Source organism: Salmo trutta, chromosome 16, assembly GCF_901001165.1.
Source record: "Salmo trutta chromosome 16, fSalTru1.1, whole genome shotgun sequence".
Lineage (NCBI taxonomy): Eukaryota > Metazoa > Chordata > Actinopteri > Salmoniformes > Salmonidae > Salmo > Salmo trutta.
In genome coordinates, this window is record NC_042972.1 from 22,248,918 (window position 1) to 22,276,873 (window position 27,956).

Genomic DNA, 27,956 nt, shown 5'->3' on the forward strand with positions numbered 1-27,956 from the left:
AAGTGGTGATCCTAACTGACCTAAGACAGGGAATTTTTACTAGGATTACATGTCAGGAATTGTAAAAAACTGAGTTTAAATGTATTTGGCTAAGGTGTATGCAAACTTCCAACTTCAACTGTATATAGACAGGCGTGTGCCTTTCCAAATCATGTCCAATCAATTACATTTACCACAGTTGGACTCCAATCAAATTGTAGAAACTTCTCAAGGATTATCAATGGAAACAGTGCGCACCTAAATTCAATTTCGAGTCTCATAGCAAAGGGTCTGAATACTAATGTAAATAAGGTATTTCTGTTTTTTATTTTTGATAAGTGCGCAAACCTTCAAAAAAACAGTTTTCGCTTTCTCATTATCGAGTATTGTGTGTAGATTGCTGAGAAAAAAATTATATTTGATCCATTTAGAATAAGGCTGTAATGTAACTAAATGTGGAAAAAGTAAAGGGATCTGAATACGTTCTGAAGGCACTGTACAGTACAGTACTGTAAAGTAGACTAGAGTTTAGTACAGTACAGTACTGTAAAGTAGACTAGAGTTTAGTACAGTACAGTAGAGCACACTATAGTAGAGTAGAGTATAATTGACTGTATAGCACTTTACTGAACTCCACTGGACTTTACTGTATTGAACTAAACTGTACTGTACTGATCTCTACTCCACTATGCTCTACTGTGCTGTACTGTGATGTCCAAACTTATGAAACATGTAGGTCTATGATTGGTACAGATTTGGTCCGGTCTGGAACAACCACATTTGATCTTGTTTGGAGGCGAAGCTCATTAGAATAATTGCCAGTGTGTAGAATAATACCCAAACATGCAAAGGAGGATATTACATTTTTTCTACCTACTCAGGATACATCACCATGAAGAGAATAACATTCATAATTACGCATTTCTGTCCTATAGATCAGGGACCCATGATGTCATCTTGTTACTATCATACTATTACCAGGTGTTATGCCATTTCACTTACTGTATTTCAATAACCAAAATAGATTTTTTTCATCATAGCTGACACCCCATTCTTTCTGCAGACACGTTTTGGAAAACGTGGTTCACATAAAAACTGAGGGAGATTTTACAGTTATTCTGATACCAAACTTTACATCTACACATCTGTTCTTCGAGTAAATGTGTTTTTGTAAAATGTTCTGTGGAAGTTGTTAAAAGCAGTCCTTGTGCATATATTTATACGGTTTATTTAACTTTGCAAACAATGTTTTTTGTTTTTCATTCCGTTATCATGGGATTGCCCATTAACAACTTCCATGAGGATTTGTTGACCTCTGGTGGCGTCTCACGCAGCAAATCGTATAATTGATTGGAACAAGATAAAAAGATAAAGGGGTGTTTACTAGATTAACCGATTTTCTACAACACGCAATTTTATTCGTTGGGATATTTTTTGTATTTGAAATGACATTGATATATGTGTTTGATTTATAAAAGTCGGTAGCTACAATTTATATGACATATATATTGCATAGCAATTGTCGTGGAATAAAACGATACCTCACTTTCGTTTCCACAGATGGTGCATCCCAGGAAGTTGTTTTCAACTGGTCCTTGTTTAGGGAAATTAATCTGTATTCGAACGGACCCGTTGTTCATACCGTTATGTGAGAGTTGTTATCAATTTAACGGACGTTTTAACTGTGAAAGTAGTTGTGGCTTTAGTTGGCTTTTAAGCCAGCTAGTTAGCTACCAACATAAATCAATTCCCGATTGTGTTTCAGCAAATCGCAAAGGCTGAAAAGGTTTCAACAACCAAAGCTACATTCTAGGACCCTACATCATGTCAGAATGGTTAATGTTGTGTTTGATTTTCGTCTTGTTGAGTCTTGTGACAATAGTAGGGTACGTTCTGTACTCGGGACTGTTGTCAGAAATACACATCCGGACTGGTTCTCCTCCAATCAAGAACATCACAATCGCCTACAAGTTCAAACAGGGACCATATAAAGACTGTGGACAACTTTTTACTGAGAGTTGCAGCATTGGACGCAATCTGTCTAGTATTGGAGTGTTCTACGATGATCCTAAAAAGGTAAACTAGCTAGCTATAGAACACAACCCCCTGCCTGCGCAGTGCTAGCCAACTTCCTGTGCACACATGCATCATTACTAGAAATCAGATTTTAGGCCTACTTATCAGCCCGTATTTAGTTATGACAGTATACTCATAGTGATATGCATACTACATAAATCCAATTTCTACGAATTGGTATATTTGTCATAAGAATAACAGGCTATTATCAGGCCTATGTCTGACAGTACTGAAGCCCATTGCTCTCTAGCTGACATCATAAAGGCTGGCTGGCATGCACTGCTAGATGGCCACGGTCTGTAATTACTGTGTTCAGGGGTGTTGAAGATGTTAGGGATGCCATTTTATCCAAAGTGACATACAACTGTGAGTAGTAGCCTACATTATTGTATAGGTGGCTGCAGTGGGCCCCAGGTGGCCCCTGTAATCTAAAATAAATTACGTTTCACGAGTCTCAGTTGGTCATGCAACATGGTTGAGTTTGAACCTCGTATTGTAGGTAGGACCTATTACTAGAAGGCTACAGTTTCTGTGAGCTTACCTAGCTCTGACTCAAGGATTTAGTCTCGTCTGATTAATCAGGCTATAATGCACAATTAATTGACATACTATGCAGCCTGACACGTTTGAGTTCAACATTATGTTCCTTTCATGCCAGAATGTTGAATAAAATTACATTTAAACTTACTCTATCGATTGTTTGTGCTGTTTGTCTTTCACCCACTTGAAATTTGAGCCAAAATATCCACAGGAAATTATTGTTTACCCAACTTTTTAGAGAGCTGGTAGGTTTGTCACTGCCAGCTGAATGTAAGCAACGTTCAGTCTGTGGTGTGGTTTGGTTACACTTGGTTATTGTTTATTGTGCAAGTGTTTACGTTGCAGTAAAATACACAACAGAAAATCAAGCTGACAGAACCATACCTACCAGCTCTCAAAAAATTAGGGTAAACGATCATTTCCTGTGGATATTTGTAAAAACATATGTAGCGCTAAAGGACAAACTGCACAGACAACCGGTAGAGTAAGTTTAAATATCATTTTATTAAACCTTCTACCTTGCAAGGAACATTTAGGCTTTAACAATTTTTCACTCAAATGTGTCAGGCTGTATATACCAATGAATTATATATTACAGCCTGATTAATCAGACCAAATTTAGCCTAGCCCCAAAGTAACAATTACAGCATTGTATGGGCCTATCAGCAGCAATGTCTTTTCAACATTATTTTATTCACTACCACCACAGATGGATAGGGGAAACCCAGATGGATCGCAGGGGGTGAAAATGTGAAGTATTCAGTTTGACAGACTACAACCTATTGGTGTATTGCAGCCACCTACTGTTTGGGATTTTTTTATGAACTCAATCAAAAACCATCCCACTTCTTCAGTCAGTTCAATCACATCCCTACACAGGCTCAGGGGCCTGTGAGGACGTAGCATTAATCGATTCCTTATAATGCCTCTGTTGTAAGAAAAAAAAACTTAAAGCCGCACTCAAAGCTATGTCTGTTTTCTCAGATTTTCTTTCTGTTTGCACTGTGCAGTTGATAACCAATGCAATAAACGCTACAAAGTTCACCTTCTTAACATGCAACATGTCAGGATCCTTCTGTTGACAAGGAATATTCACTGCTGTCGCTACTCCTACTACCATTATTTCCTCAACGTCACTCCTTTCTCCCACTCTTCTCACCGCCTTCAGATAGTAGACATTATTCTTCCCGCCTGTGTCTCCTTCACCCTAACAGGGCATTTAAAGAATTCGGGTGCATGTTCACCACCACAATTGCAGTATTTAGTCTCAGCTTGCATACGATACTCCTGCCCTCTACATACACTTGACATATTATGAAATAATTAGCAATTATCACACTGCATGGGTTTGGGAAGGAAAGCTCTTAAAGTAGGAATCATCAACTAGATTCAGTCTCGGGCCAATTTTCTTCTTGTCCAACGCATCCATGATTTTCATATAGACTTCAAACGGATCTCCGAGGTAACTCCATCGATCCAAAACCCTCACTCCGTCCAAAAAAGAATCAGAACTAGGCTTGGATTTACTAAATCCCACAACCACATTACTTCTCTTATTTCAGTTTGTGTTTGCAACTGTAATCCTTCTCACTCTCATCTCCATTCGACATGCCATCTGATTCAAACAGAAAATCCGCTTACGCCATCTTCTTCCCCGTTGGGTCTCTAGTTGTAGCTTCCACTCCCCACCAAATATGGTGGAAGGAGGAGACAGCTCTATAGAGGCCGGTGTGCGAGATTTCTGAAGAGAGTAAGTCAGAGAGTTGTTAAATCGCCTCTACCCTCCGTTCTAATGGTCTACGTGCAATCACTGGAGAATAAACAGGATGAGCTCTGTTCGAGACTATCTTATCAATGTGATCTGAAGAACTGTAATATCCTATGTTTCTCTGAGTCATAGGTGAACAAGGACTTAGTTAATATAAATCTAGCTGGTCTTTCTATACATCAGCAGGACAGAACGGCTCCGTCGGGGAAGCTGAGATGAGGGGGTGTGTGTATCTTTATTAACAACAACTGGTGTGCGATCTCTAATATTAAGGAAGTCTTGGGGTTCTGCTCGCCTAAGTTAGAATACCTCATGATACGCTAGCTGTACACCATACCAATTACAAAGAGATTTCATCTATATATTTCGTAGCTGTCTATTTACCACCACAAACCGGTGCTGGCACTAAGACCACATTCAACAAGCTGTATAGGGCCTTAAGCAAACAAGAAAATGCTCACCCAGAGGCGGTGCACCTAGTGACCGGTGACTTTAATACAGGAAAACTGAAATCCGTTTTACCTAATTTCTACCAGGAACTAAGGGTGAAAAATCTGTAGATCACCCTCCACTGAAAGGTTGCTGGATCGAATCCCCGAGCTGACAAGGTAACAATCTGTCGTTCTGCTCCTGAGCAAGGCAGTTAACCCACTGTTCCCCAGGCTCCGAAGACGTGGATGTTGATTAAGGCAGCCCCCTGCACCTCTCTGATTCAGAGCGGTTGGGTTAAATGCAGAAGACACATTTCAGTTGAAGGCATTCAGTTGTACAACTGACTAGGTATCCCCCTTTCCCCATTTGGCAAATCTGACCATAACTCTATCCTGATTCCTTCTTACAAGACAAAACTCAAACAGGAAGTACCAGTGACGCACTCAATATGGAAGTGGTCTGATGAAGCGGATGCTAAGCTACAGGTCTGTTTCACTAGCACAGACAGAATATGTTCTGGGATTCATCCAATGGCATTGAGGAGTTTACCACATCAGTCACCGGCTTTATAAATAATTGCATCGATGCACATATCCCAACCAGAAGCCATGGATTACTGGCAACATCTGCACCGAGCTAAAGGCTAGAGCTTTCAAGGAGCGGGACACTAATCCGGAAACTTATAAGAAATCCTGCTATGCCTTCCGACGAACCATCAAACAGGAAAAGCATCAATACAGGACCAAGATCGAATCCTACTACACAGGCTCTGATGCTCGTCGGATGTGGCATGACTTGCAAACTATTACTGATTACAAAGGGAAATCCAGCCCGAGCTGTCCAGTGTTGGTAGCCTACCAGATGAGCTAAATACCTTCTATGCGCGCTTCGAAGGCTAGCAAACAGTGAACTATGCATGAGAACACCAGCTGTTTCAGACGACTGTGTGATCACGCTCTCCGTAGCTAATGTGAGTAAGCCCTTTAAACAGGTAAACAATCAGAAGGTCGCAGTGCCAGACAGACTATCAGGACGCGTACTCAGAGCATGTGCTGACCAGCTGGCAAGTGTCTTCTCTGACATTTTCAAACTCTCCCTGACCTAGTCAGTAATACGTACATGTTTCAAGCAGACCACCATAGTCCCTGTGCCCAAGAACGCCAAGGTAACCTGTCTAATTGACTATTGCCCCATAGTACTCACATTTGTAGCATGAATTGCTTTGAAAGGCTGGTCATGGCTCTCATCAAAAAGCTCATCCCAGACACCCTGAAACTACTCCAATTTGCATACCACCCCTACAGATCCACAGATGACACAGTCTCTATTGCACTCCACACTGCCATTTCCCACCTGGACAAAAGGAACACCTACGTGAGAATACTGTTCATTGACTACAGCTCAGCATTCAACACCATAGTGCCCTCCAAGCTCATCACTAAGCTAAGGGCCCTGGGCTTAAACACCTTCAGAAAATATTCATACTCCTTGACTTATTCCACATTTTGTGTACAGCCTGAATTAAAAATGGATTACATTGTAGTTTTTCTCACCCATCTATACACAATAACCCTTAATGATAAAGTAAAAAATTTATAGAAAATGAAATACAAAAATATCTTATTTAAACAAGTATTCACACCCCTGACTCAATAATTTGTAGAAGCATCTTTGGCAGCAATTACAGCTGTGAGTCTTTCTGGGTAAGTCTCTAAGAGCTTTCCACACCTGGATTGTGCAACATTTTCCTATTATTTTCAAAATTCTTCAAGCTCTGTAGAATTGGTGGTTGATCATTGCTAGACAACCATTTAAGTCTTGCCATAGATTTTCAAATAGATTTAAGTCACAACTCTAACTCTGCCGTTCAGGGCCATCACTGTCTTCTTGGTAAGCAACTCCAGTGTAGATTTAGCCTTGTGTTTCAGGTTATTGTCCTGCTGAAAGGTGAATTCAGCACCCAGTGTCTGGTGGAAAGCAGACGGAACAGGGTTTTCCTGTGCTTAGCTCCATTACGTTTTATTTTGAAAAAATCCCCAGTCCTTAACGATTACAAGCATACCCATAACATGATGCAGTCACCACTATGCTTGAAAATATGGAGCGCGGACCCAAATATAACACTTTGTTTTCAGGACAAAAAGTGAAGTGCTTTGCCACATTTCTTTTGTAATTACTTTAGTGCCTTTTGGAATATTTTGTATTCTGTACAGACTTTCTTCTATTCATTCTGTCAATTAGGTTAGATGTGGAGTAACTGTTTCAAAGTCACCATGGGTGAGATCCCTGAGTGGTTTCTTTCCTGTACAGCAGCTGAGTTGGGAAGGATGCCTGTATCTCTGTAGTGACTGGGTGTATTGATACACCATCCAAAGTGTAATTAATATGTCTGCTTTTTAAAAATGTTTACACATCTACCAATATGTGCCCTTCTTTGAGAGACATTGGAAAACTTCCCTGGTATTTGTGGTTGAATCTGTGTTTGAAATTCACTGCTCGACTAGAGACCTTACAGAGAATTGTATGTGTGGGGTACAGAGATGAGGTAGTCATTCAAAAATCATGTTAAACACTATTATTGCACACAGGGTGAGTCCATGCAACTTATTATGTGACTGTTAATCCAATTTTTATTTATGCTTGCCATAACAAAGGGGTTGAATACTTGACTCAAGACATTGTGTGTAGACCAGTGACAATCCTTTTTTGTTTTTAAATACATTTTAAATTCAGGCTGTAACACAACAAAATGTGTCATAAGTCAAGGGGTATGAATACTTTCTGAAGGCACTGTACCTCTGAAACTGGATCCTGGAATTCCTGACGTGCCGCCTCAGGGTGGTGAGGGTAGGCAACAACCCATCCGCCACCCAGACCCTCAACACGGGGGCCCCTCAGAGGTGCGTGCTTAGTCCCCTCCTGTACTCCCTCTTCACCCATGACTCCAATACCATCATTAAGTTTTCAGACAACACAACGGTGGTAGGCCTGATCACCGACGACGATGAAACTACAGGCACGAGGTCAGAGACCTGGCAGTGTGGTGCCAGTAAAACAACATCTCCGTCAACGTCAGCAAGACAGTGTAGCTTATCATGGACTTCAGGAAACAGGGGGCCGAGAATGCCCTCATCCACATCGAGAGGGTTGTTGTGGAGCAGGTCGAGAGCTTCAAATTTCTCGGTGTCCACATCACTAAGGAACTTTCATGATCCACACACATGACACACATGAAGAGGGTATGACAACGCCTCTTACCCTTCAGGAGGCTAAAATATTTGTCATGGGCCCTCAGATCCTCAACAAGTTCTACAGCTGCACCATTGAGATGATCTTGACTGGCTGCATCACCGCTTGATATGCTTGGCATCTGACTGCAAGGCGCTACAGTAGTGAGAATTTTGACTTGGTCTATGCCAGGAGAACGCTACCTGCCCAAATGCATAGTGCTAACTGTAAAGTTTGGTGGAGGAGAAATAATGGTCTGGGCCTGTTTGTCTTCGTGTTATTTTTCCATTATTCCTCGTGTTATTTTTTTTTCAAATTTTCTACTATTTCTATATTATTTTTTTGCGTTGTTCGCAAGGGCCCATAAGTAAACATTTCACTGTTAGTCTACAGCTGTTGTTTACGAAACATGTGAGAAAGAAGATTTGATTTGACTTCTGTGGCTCCAATGAGAGGAGGCAGTCATTCTCCCCTGGTATTTCCAGATTGGATTTGTAATTTACTCCATTATCCACTAGATGGCGATAATGGTATCAGAAAGAACCCAGTGCTATTTGGAAGTGGTGGGGTGGAATATGATAGCATACACATTACCTTCAGGAGGAATTACCACATCAATATTGGATTCGTCTCGTTTGTATATAATTAGCTTATCGTGTGTTAAAGAATATGGATGTTGTTTCCCAGGGTATCCATTCTATACCCAAACATGTAACCAGAAATATGGTCTATAGACCTTGAACCTATAGACCTTGAACCAAAGGTCAGCATATGGTGTTGTACGAAGAAGTTGAAAGTGTTGGTCATTTGAATGATGTGTGTTTTTGACAGGGGGTATCCATGACTATGTTAACACAGCTTCTGTCCCCTATATGGTTTTGGGGGATATATACTTTGAATCCCCCTATGCCTGATCCCTAGACCTGTGCTCTCAGGACTTCAAGCCAAGGGGCTAGCCTCTAAACATGGTTCCCCCTCTCTGGTCATGTGAATGAGGGTAGCCCATTGTAGTCCCGCTTGTTACTCTTCCATCCACTCTGCTGCCCCCTCTCCATTCTTTCTCTTCCCACCCCGCTGCAGTGTCAACACCATCCACTAACCTGCTGGGTGTCTCTGTGACACTGTTTTCTCCAGCCTCCTGCTGGTCCCTGTGTGAAGGCTGAACTTCCGTTACCCCATGGGTAAATCCATTTGATTTCTATCACTTTCTGACAACACCCCTTTTGATTTGAACGAAACCTTCCATACATTTTTGCCCATTGTAGAAGTGGTCAGAAAGTGACTTTTGGACCTGAATGCCAAAACATTGAAGAGATAAAGGTGCTCAAAGTTGACCTATTTTACACACCCCACCATACCATTAGACATGTCTTCATCACTGGAAAATATAAATATTTGAGATTGATATCTTTTAAAAGCTTACAAATAGGATTGTCAAACTATTTCAAAATGTCTTGAAAAAAAGTGTATTTAATGTTTTACCTTTAACATAAATGATCTAAAAATGCCTCCATTAGTTTTTTTTCTTCATATTGACATTTGTTGTAGCTTAGACCCTATTCTACATCATCTGAGGTGTTTGTGTTGTGCCCGCTATCGGTTGAGACACATCATGCCCTTGAATACATTGTGGATGTCATGTTTTAGCTCATAAATGTACTAAAATGGGACTTTCAAATCGTACCACAGAGATGGTTGGAGTTCCACACATCATAGAATGTTGACTTGAATGGGAATATCTGTTGTTTTAAATTATGCTGTCAATTCTCCATAGGAAATCATAGAAATATAGGTAATAGAAAAACATTTAAGTTGTCATTCGATGGTGGGTGGACCGGCGGCCGTCTTTGGTAGTAGTTCGATTTAAAAAATAATAATAATCTATTAAATTCCAATTTCAATGGTGTACCAGCTAAATTGCAGTGATCTGAAGGGATAGGTCCATTCTATGAAATCTATTTCTATGATTGAAATGACACCCACCCTGTATTCGAGCAGGTTGTGTCTTAGCCGATGGTGGGCACAACACAAAAAACCTCAGATGTGAAATAGGGTCTAATCTACAACATATCAGAATATTAAAAAAATCGGAGTTGACGCATTTTTAGATAATTGATGTTAAAAAATAAATTATGAAATAGTTTGACAACCCTGTTTTGTAAGATTTTAAATTATAACTCAACTGTTTTATCTTTTCCATTGATGAAAACATGGATGTCTCATGGTATGGTGGGGTATGCAAAATGGGTAAACTTTAAGCACCTTTTTCTCTGGAATGTTTTGGCATTCAGGGGAAAAAAGTCACTTTCTGACCACTTTTTCAATGGGCAAACATGTAGAGAAAGTTTTTAAATCGAAAGATGTGTTCAAACAGTGATTGAATTCAAATCATTTTACTCCCCATCTCTCTCGCTCTCTCCCCCTCTCTCTCTCCTTCTCCCCCACCTCTCTCTCTGTCTTTCTCCCCCCCACACCCCCCTCTGTTCCTCTGCTCTGGAGTCCACAATAGATTGGCAATGGTAGCCTCTGACTGCTCAGCATACTGTACTTCTGTCCATCCCCACTCACAATACTTTCAGATTACTTAATGAATTTGTTCACCATTCTCTTTATAGGACTGCTATTTGGTTCCATGCCTCTCCTCTCCATCTCATTGGCTAATACTATGAGCTGGAGTTACAAGAGCAATAACTGTACCCTTCTCGCTATCTGAGCCTGATTCATACCCACAGCAACCTTATGGAATGTTAGCTACCAGAGTTGAATGACTCTTCCCAGCTCTGCTTCCAATCCCCCTTTGTGACACCGACACCCATCTGCTTTTTCCCAAGCCCGCAATTAGCAATGGACAAGTCCTGATGTAAGTTTGGCTAGGCCTAATTGGCGTAATGATCTCAGCTCGTTTGTTAAAACCCCGGGATGTTAACTGTTCCCAAGGTCAGAAGCCCTCAGTGCTTTGGGCTCCCTGGAGGGAGGGTAGGGGGACGGGCAGAAAAACAGAGGCGGTGTTCTAAGTGGGACCCTATTTCCTGTCTAGTACATTACCTTTGACCAGGGCCCATAGGGATTAGGGTGCCATTTTGAACACAATCAGAGTTGGAATAGTGTTTTCTACTCAGAGAAAGGCTATTGGTTTGTATGGAAATGGGAGTTTAAATTGACAAAAGCACAACTGTCAGAGGAGAGGTTGGTTTTCAGTTAAGTGTGGCTTCTTCTTTCCTCCATCGTATATATCCTCATATTTTTTACAGGTCTAAAGTCTTCTCTTTTTAATCACTTCCTCTGTGGAAACAAAAGAGTCAGAGAGAAAGGGCTCGAGGTGGTCCTGAGATGGTTTGCATAAATACAGAGCTGTGGAGCAACTGTTCTACTCTTCCCATCCTTCCCTTCAAACAGCTGACATCACCAGGCGTAAAGTCTGTCTCATCTCGCTCTCCTCTTTTCCACAGCCTCTCCTCCTCTCTCGACATAGTTCAAAGGCTGAGGTTTTTCTCACTCTCCCAGTCTGCCCACCACTACCCCACCTCTCTCGGAAGCGCTCCACTCGTTTCTCTATCGCTCTCTTAAATACATCTAAAACCAAAAGCATTGTATTTGGTTCAAAACATTCTCTAAGACCTAAACCTCAACTGGAGTTGTACATAAAGGGTGTCATTGAACAAGTTGAAGAAGCTGAACTCCTAGGAGTAACATTGGATGGTCAATTATCATGTTCAAGTCATAGTGACAAAGTTGTTATGAAGATGCAGAGAGGTACAGTTGAAGTCAGAAATTTACATACACTTAGGTTGGAGTCATTATAACTCGTTTTTCAACCACTCCACACATTTCTTGTTAGCAAACTATAGTTTTGGCAAGTCAGTTAGGACAACTACTTTGTGCATGACAAAAATAATTTTTCCAACAATTGTTTACAGACAGATTATTTCATTTATAACTCACTGTATCACAATTCCAGTGGGTCAGAAGTTTACATACACTAAGTTGACTGTGCCTTTAAACAGCTTGGAAAATTCCAGAAAATTATGTCATGGCTTTAGAAGCTTCTGATAGGCTAATTGATATCATTTGAGTCAATTGGAGGTGTACCTGTGGATGTATTTCAAGGCCTACCTTCAAACTCAGTGCCTCTTTTCTTGACATCATGGGAAAATCAAAAGAAATCAGCTAAGACCTCAGAGAAAAATAATTGTAGACCTCCACAAGTCCGGTTCATCCTTGGGAGCAACTTCCAAACGCCTGAAGGCACCACGTTCATCTGTACAAACAATAGTATGCCAGTATAAACACCATGGGACCATGCAGCTGCCATGCCGCTCAGGAAGGAGACACGTTCTGTCTCCTAGAGATGAATGTACTTTTGTGCGAAAAGTGCAAATCAATTCCAGAACAACAGCAAAGGATCTTGTGAAGATTCTGGAGGAAACGGGTACAAAAGTATCTATATCCACAGTAAAACGAGTCCTATATCGACATAACCTGAAAGGCCACTCAGCAAGGAAGAAGCCACTGCTCAAAAAAAATTTGTAGAGTGGTTGAAAAACTAGTTTTAATGACTCCAACCTAAGTGTATGTAAACTTCCGACTTCAAATGTATGTATGAATATGTACTGTATATATGAATAGTGTGTAAATAGTATTATTGTTGTCTCTGTTTTTGCTATATATTAACTGTTTAAATAATTTTTTATGTAGTGTAATATCTCACAGTGGCAAGAAAAACTATGTGAACCCTTTGGAAATACCTGGATTTCTGCATAAATTGGTCATAAAAGTTGATCTGATCTTCATCTAAGTCACAATAATATACAAACACTGTGCTTAACCAAATGTTTTCTGGAGTTGCAGATCAGACCTACACAGCGGTCAGGAGGAATTTTGGACCATTCCTCTGTACTAAACTGTTTCAGTTCAGCAATATTCTTGCTATTTCTGGTGTGAACTGCTCTCATGAGGTCATGCCACAGCATCTCAATCGGGTTGAGGTCAGGACTCTGACTGGGCCACTCCAGAAGGCGTATTTTCTTCTGTTGAAGCCATTCTGTTGTTGATTTACCTCTGTGTTTTGGGTCGTTGTCCTGTTGCATCACCCAACTTCTTTTGAGCTTCAATTGGTGGACAGAGAGCCTAACGCTCTCCTGCAAAATGTCTTGATAATCTTGGGAATTCATTTTTCCATCGATGATAGCAAGCTGTCCAGGCCCTGAAGTAGCAAAGCAGTCCCTCCACCATACTTTACAGTTAGGATGAGGTTTTGATGTTGGTGCGCTGTGCCATTTCTCCACACATAGTGTTGTGTCTTCCTTCCAAACAACTCAACTCAATATTTTTGCCAGTAGCGCTGTGGAACATCCAGGTTCACTTTTGCAAACTTCAGATGTGCAGCAATGTTTTTTTGGACAAAAGTGGATTCTTCTGTGGTGTCCTCCCATGAACACCATTCTTGTTTAGTGTTTTACGTATCATAGACTCGTCAACAGAGATGTTAGCATGTTCCAGAGATTTCTGTAAGTCTTTAGCTGACACTCTACGATTCTTCTTAACCTCATTGAGCATTCTGCGCTGTGCTCTTGCAGTCAGCTTTGCAGGACGGCCACTCCTAGGGAGAGTAGCAACAGTGCTGAACTTTGTCTATTTATAGACAATTTGTCTTACCGTGGACTGATGAACATCAAGGCTTTTATAGATACTTTTGTAACCCTTTCCAGCTTTATGCAAGTCAACAATTCTTAATCTTAGGTCTTCTGAGATCTCTTTTGTTTGAGGCATGGTTCACATCAGGCAACGCTTCTTGTGAATAGCAAACTCAAATTTTGTGAGTTTTTTTTATAGGACAAGGCAGCTCTAACCAACATCTCCAACCTCGTCTCACTGATTGGATTCCAGGTCAGCTGACTCCTGACTCCAATTAGATTTTGGAGAAGTCATTAGCCTAGGGGTTCACATACTTTTTCCAATCTACACTGTGAATGTTTAAATGATCTATTCAATAGACAACAAAAATACAATAATTTGTGTTATTAGTTTAAGCACAGTGTTTGTATATTGTTGTGACTTAGATGAAGATCAGATCAAATTTGATGACCAATTTATGCAGAAATCCAGGTAATTCCAAAGGGTTCACATACTTTTTCTTGCCACTGTATGTTGTTCTTTTCTATTACTGTTCTGTACTTTGTCATGTATTTGTATGTGCAGTAGCTAATGGGGATCCTAATAAATTTAGCTCTCTCGCTGACATCTGAGAGGTGTCCCAGATGAGCAAATGGAGACGACATGAACATTGCATTTTCTTTTCTAGTATTTCTCTATTTTCTTTCTCTCTGCATTGTTGGGAAGGACTCCTAAGTAAGCATTTAACTGTTAGTCCAAACCTGTTGTTTACGAGGCATGTGACAAATAACATTTGATTTGAGACTATGCTCCATTTTGAGATAAGGTTGCTGATCTCTCAGGGTCAGGGTTGGAGGTCTTTGTGACATAGGGATTGTCAAAGTGGGGTGCATTCGGAGGGAGATGGGGGCATGAGATGACAAATCTGTCTGTTCATTTGTGAGTCCTGTCCATATTATGTTGTGACAGTCACTCCTCCACAACAGGGTTGCAATACATTGCAGGATGTGGGGCTCTTTGTTTGTGATGATTGACAGATAATAACTAGAGAAAGGGCTGGAGCAAAACACTGGTGGAGGTGACCCTCTGAGAGACGGAACATTCAGCCCTATCTTCAAGGTCCTTGACTGCTCCAGCCCTACCCCCTGACCACCCCACTACCCAGCCCCAGAATGCCCCCATTCATCTTGATGCCACGATTTATCAAAAGCCCTCACAGAGCACAGTCCCAAGTGGCTCCCTGAGACCAATTTATTAGTATTTTAGCACCAGTCTGAGCATGGCCCGAACATGAAAAAGCTAGCGCACCAGGAGGGGTATGCTGGAGAAGAGACAGAGAGTTGATGAGAAGGGGAGAGGAGAGAAGAAAGGGGAGGAGGAGAGGAGAAAAGAGAGGAAGAGTAGAGGGAGGGAGGGGAAGAGGAGAGAATGAGAGGTGCTTCCTAAGTGGATGTGAAATGAAGAATACATGGGACTGCGTTCAAAGTTGTTTTTGAAGTCCATCAATCTCCCAGAGGGCTGAGCAGCAGGGTTTGTAGCTGCGCCTCTTTGTCCAGCGTGTCCCGCTGTGAACCTTGTGTTGGCTCCAATCCACAGGGGCCCCCCGCTGTGACCAAAAACAAAATCGCTACAAAAATCCCATCAAATATCCAGGCCTCACTAAAGTTAGTTTTTTGAATCTCTATCGGCTATTTCTTTAGTCCTACACCATTTTGAGAGTATCAGAGTGATCTCTCTCTCCAGTTTTACAATGTCCAGGAAATGCCTTGTGCGTCATGACCTACCATTTCTATAGTAGCCTGTAGGCTTCTTGATAGACTTCAACTGGACAGTTTGAACTGAACACTTCTCCCCCTCTTTATGAAAGCTAGTGTAGAAGTTCTTATCTCACTGTATCCATCTTCCCTGGTGGAGACTTCCTATTGGGTGTGATGGCCTATGTGTTGTCTAGTCTGGTCCCAGATCTGTACGGGGACTGGGCTAGGTGTAGGTTCTTCTCTCCAGCCCTGTGCTGACAGACTGGGTTAGGTGTAGTCTACTGTACAGCAGTGTATGTTCCTCTCCCCAGCCCTGCTGACAGTGATCATTAATTAGAGCAGTGTTAGTGGACAGTGGGACTCATTTGGGTCCCTGGCCTGTCACTGGCTGATGAAGAGCATCTCTGTATGGACTCTGCTGTTATCACCACCCCTTCCCTCACTGCCTCCTCCATCCCTCCTCTTCCCATCCCTCCCTCCCTCTCTCCTCTCCTCCTGCATCCCTCCTTGGGTCAGTCCAGATTTCTGCGATTCTGGTCTCGGATGGCACCATGTGGCGGTAGTTGTCCCGTCTCATCGCGGCAGGAGACCCAGGCGCCAGCTAGCCCTGCGTGTGTCCCAGGCCTTTGTGTAGTGCTACTGGGGGTTAGCAGAGACAGAGCTGCAGTGATGGGACTGCTTGTTAACCACACACTTTAGTCATCTACAGCCATGCTGAGAGAGCGGAGAGACACTGGCCCTTCTGCTGCTGACACTCCACAGGCTGAAATGGGCATGGGGGGGTAAGTGTTAGCAGGAACCAGAGATGGAGAGTAGATGATGGTGGGTCTGTCTCAATCCACAAAGGATGCTGCCTTTGAATCAGGTCTCAAATAGGATTCCGTTTTCAGTTAAGCTATCTTCTGGTAAGATACTACCTGGGAAGGTACGTGCCTTTTGGAGATACGTAGGCAGTAGACGGCTGCATTTTGATTGCGATGCAATACTTTGAAGAGAAACGAGATGGGATCGATGCAGGCGCCAATACCGGTTGAGTCAAGAGTCTGGGGTGTGGTGAATCTGAAGGGTTTTAACAGTAGCCTACTTTTCAGTGCTGTGTAGTAGGTTATGGCTTGAGTGAGGAAAGAGCGTTGTCTCCCTGAGGCAAGGTGATTGGTACTCTACTTCAGCTGCCAGTGTTAAAGGAGACCTCTCAGACTCAGTCAAGATTACTAGAGCGAGATGGGGATGGCGATATGTTGTTTATTATAAAACTGGTTGTCTGGATCCTGGATGCTGATTGGTTGATATCAAGGAGTAGAGGTCTGAACATTTAAACGTTAAATCATGTAAACAAAATTGGGATCCTTAACGTTAAGAAAAATCCCTAACCGAAAAACAATGTTTTATTCACTACGAAATCAAAACGTCAGTGCAGTTATCACAACATATTATTTTCAAATCAAATCAAATGTTATTGGTCACATACACATGGTTAGCAGATGTTAATGCGAATGTAGCGATATGCTTGTGCTTCTAGTTACAACCATGCAGTAATATCTAACAAGTAATCTAACAATTTCACAACAACTACCTTATACACACAAGTGTAAAGGAATGAATAAGAATATGTACATATAAATATATGGATGAGCGATGGCCGAACGGCATAGGCAAGATGCAGTAGATGGTATAGAGTACAGTATATACATATGAGATGAGTAATGTAGGGTATGTAAACATTATATAAAGTGGCATTGTTTAAAGTGACTAGTAATACATTTATTACATCCAATTTTTTATTATTAAAGTGGCTAGAGATTTGAGTCAGTATGTTGGCAGCAGCCACTCAATGTTAGTGATGGCTGTTTAACAGTCTGATGGCCTTGAGATAGAAGCTGTTTTTCAGTCTCTCGGTCCCAGCTTTGATGCACCTGTACTGACCTCGCCTTCTGGATGATAGCGGGGTGAACAGGCAGTGGCTCGGGTGGTTGTTGTCCATGATGACCTTTTTGGGCCTTCCTGTGACAACGGATGGTGTAGGTGTCCAGGAGGGCAGGAAGTTTGCCCCCGGTGAGCAGAGCAGTTGCCGTACCAGGTGGTGATACATCCCGACAGGATGCTCTCGATTGTGCATCTGTAAAAGTTTGTGTTATAGCCTAACTAGATAATCGTAAAAAAGCAAGAGGACAAGTACATTAGAGTGTCTAGTTTGAGAAACAGATGCCTCACAAGTCCTCAACTGGCAACTTCATTAAATAGTACCCGCAAAACACCAGTCTCAACGTCAACAGTGAAGAGGTGACTCCGGGATGCTGGCCTTCTAGGCAGAGTTCCTCTGTCCAGTGTCTGTTTTCTTTTGACCATCTTCATTTTTTTTTTTTTTATTGGCCAGTCTGAGATATGGCTTTTCTTTGCAACTCCGCCTGGAAGGCCAGCATCCCGGAGTCGCTTCTTCACTGTTGAGGCTGGTGTTTTGCGGGTACTATTTAATGAAGTTGCCAGTTGAGGACTTGGGAGGCATCTGTTTCTCAAGCTAGACACTCTAATGTACTTGTCCTCTTGCTCAGTTGTGCACCGGGGCCTCCCACTCTTTCTATTCTGGTTATAGCCAGTTTGCGCTGTTCTGTGAAGGAAGTAGTACACAGCATTGTACGAGATCTTCAGTTTCTTGGCAATTTCTCACATGGAATAGCCTTCATTTCTCAGAACAAGAATAGACTCACGAGTTTCAGAAGAAAGTTATTTGTTTCTGGCCATTTTGAGCCTGTAATTGAACCCACAAATGCTGATGCTCCAGATACTCAACTAGTCTAAAGAAGGCCAGTTTTATTGCTTCTTTAATCAGAACCACAGTTTTCAGCTTTTATAACATAATTGCAAAAGGGTTTTCTAATGATCAATTAGCCTTTTAAAATTATAAACTTGGATTAGCTAACACAATGTGCCATTGGAACACAGGAGTGATGGTTGCTGATATTGGGCCTCTGTACGCCTGTGTAGATATTCCGTAAAACATCAGCCGTTTCCAGCTACAATAGTTATTTACAACATTAACAATGGCTACACTGTATTTCTGATCAATTTGATGTTATTTTAATGGACAAAAATCTGCTTCTCTTTCAAAAACAAGGACATTTCTCAGTGACCCCAAACTTTTGTAGTTGTGTGTTTGAACTAAATGACTATCGCCCCGTAGCACTCACCTCTCATCATGAAGTGGTTTGAGAGTCTAGTCAAGGATCATATCACCTCCACCTTACCTGCCACCCTAGACCCTCTTTAATTTGCTTACCGCCCCAATAGATCCACAGACGATGCAATCGCCACCACACTGCACACTGCCAGGTCCCATCTGGACAAGAGGCATACCTATGTAAGAATGCTGTTCATTGACTATAGCTCAGCATTCAACACCATAGTACCATCCAAGCTCATCATCAATCTCGATGCCCTGGGTTTGAACCCTGCCCTTTGCAACTGGGTCCTGGACTTCCTGACGGGTCGCCCCCAGGTGGTGAAGGTAAGAAACAACACCTACTCATGGCTGGTCATCAACACTGGGGCCCAACAAGCGTACATGCTCAGCCCCCTCCTGTACTCCCTGTTCACCCATGACTGCGTGGCCAAGCATGCCTCCAACTCAATCATCAAGTTTGCAGACGACACAACAGTAGTAGGTTTGATTACCAACAACGATGAGACAGCCTACAGGGAGGAGGTGAGGGCTCTGGGAGTGTGGTGCCAGGAAAATAACCTCTCACTCAACGTCAACAAAACAAAGGAGATGATTGTGGACTTCAGGAAACAGCAGAGGGAGCACCCCCTTATCCACACCGATGGGACCACAGTGGAGAAGGTGGAAAGCAGGTGTTTCTACACCTGCATTGCTTGCTGTTTGGGTTTTTTGGCTGGGTTTCTATACAGCACTTTGTGACATCAGCTGATGTAAGAAGGGCTTTATAAATAAATTGGATTGATTGAAATACATTTGAAGTACCTTGGTGTACACATCACTGACAAACTGAAATGGTCCACCCACACAGACAGTGTGGTGAAGAAGGCATCAGCGCCTCTTCAACCTCAGGAGGCTAAAGAAATTTGTCTTAACACCTAAAACCCTCACAAACTTTTACAGATGCACACTTGAGAGCATCCTGTCGGGCTGTATCACCGCCTGGTATGGCAACTGCACCGCCCACAACCAAAAAGCTCTCCAGAGGGTAGTGCGGTCTGTCCAACACATTACTGGGGGCAAACTTCCCGCCCTCCTGGACACCTGCAGCACCCTATGCCATAGGAAGTTCAAAAAGGACATCAACCACCGAGCCACTGCCTGTTTACTCCACTATCATGCAGAAGGCGAGGTCAGTACAGGTGCAGTACAGGCATCTTCCTTTTGGTGTTTTTCAGAGTCAGTAGAAAGGCCTCTTTAGTGTCCTAAGTTTTCATAACTGTGACCTTAATTGCCTACCATCTGTAAGCTGTTCGTGTCTTAACGACCATTCCATAGGTGCATGTTCATTAATTGTTTATGGTTCATTGAACAAGCATGAGAAACAGTGTTAAAACCCTTTACAATGAAGATTTGTGAAGTTATTTATGAATTATCTTTGAAAGACAGGGTCCTGAAAAAGGGACGTCTCTTTTTTTGCTGAGTTTATATATACAGCTCTGGAAAAAATTAAGAGACCACTGCAAAATTATAATTTTCTCAGGTTTTTCTATTTATAGGTATGTCTTTGGGTAAAATGAACATTTGTATTTTATTCTATTAACTACTGACAACATTTCTCCCAAATTCCAAATATAAATATTGTCATTTAGAGCATTTATTTGCAGAAAATGACAACTGGTCAAAATGGCAAAATAAGATGCTGTGTTGTCAGACCTCGAATAATGCAAAGAAAATAAGTTCATATTCATAATTTAAAACTCGCAATACTCATATTTTAACTTAGGAAGAGTTCAGAAATCAATATTTGGTGGAATAATCCTGATTTTCAATCACAGCTTTCATGCGTCTTGGCATGCTCTCCACCAGTCTTTCACATTGATGTTGGGTGACTTTATGCCACTCCTGGCGCAAAAATTCAAGCTGCCCGGTTTTGTTTGATGGCTTGTGACCATACATCTTCCCGTTGATCACATTCCAGAGGTTTTCAATGGGGTTCAGGTCTAGAGATTTGGCTGGCCATGACAGGGTCTTGATCTAGTGGTCCTCCATCTACACCTTGATTGACCTGGCTTGGAGCATTGTCCTCCTGAAAAAAACAATCCTCAGAGTTGGGGAACATTGTCAGAGCAGAAGGAAGCAAGATTTCTTCCAGGACTACCTTGTACTTGGCTTGGTTCAGACAAATCTGCTCGATTCCAGCCTTGCTGTAGCACCCCCAGATCATCACAGATCCTCCACCAAATTTCACAATGGGTGCGAGACACTGTGGCTTGTAGCCCTCTCCAGGTCTCATACCCACTGTGAAATTTGGTGGAGGATCGGTGATGAACTTCATCTCCCCTGGAAAAAAGCATCTAGACAATATTTCCCAATAGTACTAAGCTAGCATTTGGTTTGCAACAGTTGTGGTTTGTCTAAACCTTGCTGTCTGACCTGTGTAACAATGTTGCAGGTTTTTTTGGCCACCGTGCCATGCATATGAACATGAAGAGACTGACAGCTTCTCTGAACCAGACAAATTCATTTATCATGATCATTATAATGGATACAGTATATCCAAAGAAATTGCAATAGAAACAAATGTAAAACAAACAAATTCCCCCTGCCCTCCACCACAACTTTTCCCCCTGGAGACACTGAGCCAAATCAGGTGTTCTCAACTCCAACAGTCCTACTAACCCAGTAACTAACTGTTCTGGAGTTACAGTAGCTAACTCACCCTGGGGATAAACTGACATACAGAGAATGGACTCATGGTCTCCATGTCTCCTTCCTCCCGCTTCACGTAGCAGTGTGTTGGTCGGCCTTGAACGATGGAGATTGCAAGGAGACGGAATTCCCAGAGGCCTTTGCCCTGGCTGGTTGTGAGGGGATATGTACGGAGAGGAGGTGAGAGAGGAGTTGGCAGGCACGTAGCCTAACGGTTAACCCCCTAGAGTTGATGTCCACGCCCCTGCGGAAATCTAATTAGCATAATAATAGAAAATCCACAGAAAGTATAAGTCTCAATCCACAGCATCGCCGATGTCACATCTGCCCAGAAAGGTGACAGCGCTAGAGCGGTGTTTGTCAGACCATGAGGCATCCCAAAAATCAGTCTTCTCACAAAATCGTCTGAAGCGTCTGAACGGTTTGGCCTACAAACTATTATGACCCCTCTATGGAATGATGAGACTCTCTGACCACGATGGTGTACATGTCGGTTGTTTTGCTCTAGGTTGTCCACAGGCCTCATAAGAATCATCTGGAGGTACCCCGTTACCAGTTGAAAAAATGAATGGAAGTACACTACATGACCAAAAGTATGTGGACATGTACTCGTCCAGCATCTCATTCTTAATCATGGGCAATAATATGTTATTGTTGGTTCCCCATTTGCTGCTATAACAGCCCCCACTCTTCTGGGAAGGCTTTCCACTAGATGTTGGAACATTGCAGCGGGGACTTGCTTCCATTCAGCCCCAAACTTTCATGTGGTCGGGCACTGATGTAAGGCGATTAGGCCTTGCTCGCAGTCGGCGTTCATCATATCGAGGAAAAGCAATAAGAACGTTCCGAATGCAACCCCTGTCCTGTCCTCTCTACACCTGCTGGGACTTAGGATATGAAAATTGGTGAGAAATCAGCCGTTTGATTGGCCATTGGTTTGTACACAATCCGGAGGTCATTTCGGATGTCCCATGAGTCTTAATTTGCATTAAGTGGCTCCTCTTTTTCTACCCTTTAATGGACGATTCGATTCGCTCCCCAGATTGGAGAGAGAACCACCAAGCACAACTGAGCAGCCAAATGTAGCAATCAGTGTCTTAGAGCCTAACAAGAGCCTTGCTCTTAACATTGCCTGCCAAATGTGCTGGATTCTAAAACTTGTCGTTTAATTGTATTTATTTATTTATTTGTGTAAAATTTGTTTTCCTTTCACATGGTTTGTTAAGCTGTTTTCTGCCAGCCTATCTTCTGTCTCTTCTTTGTGACTCATCTGTTTATTAGAAGGTGGATATTTTGGGAGACTGAAGGAACCGTCTGTCTGTGAAATTGGTTGGCTATTTTTCAGACAGTGGACAATTTTTTGGGGGGAGGGAACTTGTAGACTTTGATGGGCATAGATAAAGGTGGGTTTAGATAAAGGCAGTGTTTACAACAATAGTGGTTTTGCAGTCCTTAGTTGCTGCGGCAGGCTTCAGGGGGTTGTTGAGGGAGGGAGGGAGAAAGAAAGAGAGGTGGCATCCTTCTCCATTGAAGCAGTTTGCAGGTATAATTACAGGCTCTCTGAATGACTAATGAGAGAAAGGTGGAGGGACAGAACAACAGCGATAGAGCGAGTCGTTAGCGAGAGAGGTCAATTTGGAAATTGTTCCACGGTTGGGGCTGAGGACAAACATATTGACACATTTTCAGATTGTTTTTAGAATAATCTGACGTGAAGGAATACTAACATCATGATACATGATTGCTGTAGAACTAACGCTGCAGATAGCAGTACTGGGTGATTTGAAAAGCCATAGTCAATCAATCAATAATATAATAATTATTTTAGCAAAAATGTTTATTTTTAATTTACAATCTGTAGAAGCTATGAGAATAGAAAGGTTCAGTACTTTTGTGAAGCATCACAGCACAGTTGAAAAATATATGGCAAATAGAAATCCAAAATGGATGGTGTTAAGAGATAGATGGGAGGGGTTGAATGGAGCTGAAGGGTGGGACTAATAACAAGATAACCAATGTAAAACATACGGGGTCTGTAAAATGTAAATAGCTTCAGAAATGTTGTGAAATGGCACAGTTACAAATAGAAATCAAACTGGATGGACATCAGAAATAGAGGAAGGACTAAAAACAAACAAAATATAACAATTGTAAAATAGATTGTGTTTGTAAAATGTGTATAATATGTATAAACTGAAGGTAGAAACCTAAGTGTTATTGTTTATTAGTTTACTCCAATTGGAGAAGGGTGGTAGTGTTTGCGGGGAATAATAAAGGTATATTCTAAAAAAAGTACATATGACTATATAGGTATGTGTATGTATATATGTAACGATCGGCGTCGGGTGATGAAGAAGCGGACCAAAACGCAGCTGGGAGCGAACACATGTTTATTCTTACACTGAATAAAACACGTACACAAAACCAAGAAAATGCCTGATCATTAACTGCTCAACAAAAAGAGACAACAACCCACAAACATCGTGGGGGAAAAGGAACTTAAATGTGATTCCCAATCAGACATAACAAGCGACAGCTGTCTGATTGGGAAATCACCCCCCCCCCCCCCCCGAGCCCAACATAGAAATAAAACACAAAGAAAGGCTATAACCAAAACATAGAAAATAAACCATAGAAATGCCACACCCTGACCAAAATAGCAGAGTTCACCTGGTCAGGGCGTGACAATATATGTGTATATCAATATATATATTTACCAAAAAAAGATATGTGGGATTGGAAATGATGCAGACAATTACATTGATGGAAGCAACAATCTTTCCGCAATATTAAGCTGATCCACCCCTAAAAAAAAAAAATAATGATACATGATTGCTGTATAAACACCACAAATAGGCAGCAGCCCAATAGAAACTAAAGCAATCACATTAAATGCAAACAGACTGTTGTCACATCAGATTGTTCATTTTCACCTCACAGTGAGATTTAACCTTTTGCTGACAAGACTCTCTCTCCCTCCTTTCCGTCCTTCCTCCCTTTTTCTCTAGGTGATAGGAGAGAAGTGTCGCTGTGCGGTGGGTAGTGTCCTGAGTGAAGGCGATACTAGGCCCAGTGAGGAGCTCCAACAGCTCTATGAGAAGTTTGGTTTCCGGGTCTTCAGCTTCCCAGAGGTCACTCACGTGGTCAGCGCCTCCTTTCCCCACAGGACGCCCCTGTCAATCTTCTTTGGGGTGCAGAGAGTCTACCCCCAGCTAGAGAGCTACATCAAGGTAATAATATACAGTATGACTGACTGCCTTCTGTTTTCTCCTCCGCCTCTCACCCCTTTATCCATGGTCTCCTCTATTCGTCCCTATCCATCCTTATCTATGCTGTCCTGTCTTATACCCTAAGAACCATCCATTCCCTAGGCCAAGTCCTCCATGTTTACTCCAGCCCTTAGCCCAACACTCCCCATCCCTCCCTTGTATCCACTGACCCAGTACAGCAGCAGGCCTGGGGCTGCTGGGAAAATGAGTCATTGCGGAGTCTGAGCCATGGGTTTCTCAAGGGTTAATTAGGTAGCATTCTGGTACAGGTGGCATCACCATGGGCAGCCAGCTCATGGTGTAGCAAAGTGTGTGTGTGTGTGTGTGTGTGTGTGTGTGTGTGTGTGTGTGTGTGTGTGTGTGCGTTCGTGCAAGTGAATGTCTGCCTCCCCTGCCACATTCCCTGGCTGGCGATGCCATCTGCCCTGGGCCTGACGCTGCTAAAGTCTGGCCAGCGTCACTCAGTGGCACACTTGACCCATCTGTATAAGTTGCTTTGGACTCTGACAAATGATTTTTGTTACATCTAAGGAACATTAAGTTTTGTCTTTCATTGCATGGTTTCCAGTTTCAGGGCTTAACCAATCGTAACCGTCCAATACAGTCTTGTGCCAGTTGCCTCTCTACTTCCTAGGCCTATACCATCTGCCTTCTGTCTTGGGGATTTACAAATTACTATTCAACTTTAGCTCCTTGCATTGGTACTTTATGAGGCTGGGGGTGTCTCAAATATGTGACTGATCAACTCTTTTCAGTCTTATGTTGCAAAATTTGAAATTGTGTTTTTTACATTGGATAAAAGTACAGACTGTGGAACAATGGGAAAGTAATACTGTTGATTGCCGTTTCTTCCCCATCACTGTCATCAGAAGACTACAATGTCTGGTTCAATGAAAATGTTTTTACTTAAGTCAGGGATTTCCTCATCATCTGATTTTATTTTCAGAGTCACAGAGAGTCAGCATGGCACGATCGTCCTCCAGAAAGTACTTTTTCCCACTGATCTTTGTCGATAGCGCCTGCTTAATTCAAGGGAAGCAATGATGTTGAGAGCAGTAGCAACACTTTTGCAGTTCTCAATGGCCACTATATCTTTCAAAAAAGCTGTGGTAGCAAGGGTTATCTACACATACTGAGCAGCTCATGTTATAGAGAAAAGCATGCTACATGGCGTTTCCAGCCCATCCATTATCTCATCCAATCATGGCTAGCGGGAAGTTTCCTGTCTTTTTTTCCATGGCTAAACCAACTAGGCTCGTAATTTAACAATTGTATTTGTATTTACGGATGGCATACACGTTTGTTATTAAGGCACATGAAAGTTCACATGTTCCAGAAGGCATTTCTGCCAAAAAACCTTCAAATGCCTCTCCAGTGAAGTAGTGACAAGCGACATACGCCTAGCTTCCTGAAACGGGTCACATATGATTGCTGTCTATTTAATCCTCTGTTTATGAGTCATGGTACAGTTCCCATTTTTAGTGCTAAACCAGTCTTTACTGGGTTTTTTAAAATATTGCATTTGTTGTTCTACTGAGTGGGTGAAAGGTGAGCTCTGAGTGTTGGAAAACATTGAGGGGTGAGGGAAGCAGAAAAATCTAGGCTATACAGTAGTAGTAGGTGTGAGTGATTGTGTTTATTTGCGGGAGTTGGTGTGTGTATTGTGTGCCAAACTCATTTTGATTAATGAGTTCATGTCCATTTCTAACCCCTAGTGACAGTGGGTGTTTGCAGTGGCGGCCTAAGGAAGACAGATTCCTACAGTGTATTCACTTATTGTGAAATTTTTTAATTATAAATGTTTCCTAACCACCTCATGAACTAGGCCTAAATATGTTGGTGAGAGAATGGAATTCACTTTCATTTCAATGTATTATTCAATGTAAAATGTTTATTTGGGTATTTAACATTCCTATCCATCATGCTTGCACAGTGTCTCTCCTTACTGCTTTTCTTCTGATGGCATTTTGTATCTGTCCTGAGTTGAAAGAATAAGCATGCTGTTCTTTCAGACAAATTCGGTGTCAGTAGACTCCCTAGACCGTACCAGAATGACTTCTCATAAAAGCATGATTTGATTTTCTTACCCTCAGTCCTTAACCTTATCATGTAAAATGTACCATGATAAGAAAACAGCATTCAGTTATACCCATTGATTTGCACGTAGGTGTTATAGAATCTGTGTGGACTTACTCAGCAGAAGCTGTGGTGAAACATCATTATGAAAGACAGCTTTTCTGTCTCCACTGACTCTCCGTACCCTGCTGTCATCCCTGAAAGATGCTGCGTAGCAAGTTCATTTTGGATCTGGTCGTGGTGTAAGAGGAGAGCAAGATAATGAGCATCTCCCATAGAATTTCTTTTGGTTATGCAATCGCACCTTTTTCTCTTTTTGTTAAAAGCCGGACATGATTAGTTTAATTAAAGTGTTCTGCCTTTTCTCTTATTTATCTTTCTTTACCGGTGATAGGCTACAATATTCAAAGTTATATTTTTAAGAGCCTCTTGAAAACCAAACATTGCATAAAAAGGTGCATGACCCAGAGGAGATTATTATTATTCTTTATTTCACCTTTATTTAACCAGGTAGGCTAGTTGAGAACAAGTTCTCATTTACAACTGCGACCTGGCCAAGATAAAGCAAAGCAGTGCGACAGAAACAACAACACAGAGTTACACATGGAATAAACAAGCGTACAGTCAATAACACAATAGAAAAAAAGAGAGTCTATATACAGTGTGTGCAAATGGCATGAGGAGATAAGGCAATAAATAGGCCATAGTAGCAAAGTAATTACAATTTAGCAGATTAACACTGGAGTGATAGATGAGCAGATGGTGATGTGCAAGTAGATATACTGGTGTGCAAAAGAGCAGCAAAGTAAATAAAAACAATATGGGGATGAGGTAGGTAGATTGGGTGGGCTATTTACAGATGGACTATGTACAGCTGCAGCGATGGATTAGCTGCTCAGATTGCTGATGTTTAAATTTAGTGAGGGAAATCTAAGTCTCCAGCTTAAGCGATTTTTGCAATTCGTTCCAGTCACTGGCAGCAGAGAACTGGAAGGAAAGGCGACCAAATGAGGTGTTGGCTTTGGGGATGACCAGTGAGATATACCTGCTGGAGCGTGTGCTATGAGTGGGTGTTGTTATCGTGACCAGTGAGCTGAGATAAGACGGAGCTTTACCTAGCATAGACTTATAGATGACCAGTGGGTCTGGCTACAAATATGTAGCGAGGGCCAGCCGACTGGAGCATACAGGTCGCAGTGGTGGGTGGCATAAGGCGCTTTGGTAACAAAACGGATGGCACTGTGATAGACTACATCCAATTTGCTGAGTAGAGTGTTGGAAGCTATTTTGTAGATGACATCGCCGAAGTTGAGGATCGGTAGGATAGTCAGTTTTACGAGGGTAAGTTTGGC

The 27,956-nt window shown here is 42.0% G+C and overlaps 1 protein-coding gene across 1 annotated transcript in view; it reads left to right on the forward strand.

Moving 5' to 3' along the window:
• The first annotated feature begins 1,554 nt into the window (after window positions 1-1,554).
• LOC115150320 (testis-expressed protein 264) overlaps window positions 1,555-27,956 on the forward strand; it is a 74,678-nt gene continuing 48,276 nt past the window's right edge. The window contains exons 1-2 of the mRNA XM_029693481.1: window positions 1,555-2,055; window positions 24,268-24,489. Of these exons, the coding sequence (XP_029549341.1) occupies window positions 1,804-2,055; window positions 24,268-24,489 (474 nt within the window). The 5' untranslated portion in view covers window positions 1,555-1,803. The remainder of the gene's footprint in view (window positions 2,056-24,267; window positions 24,490-27,956) is intronic.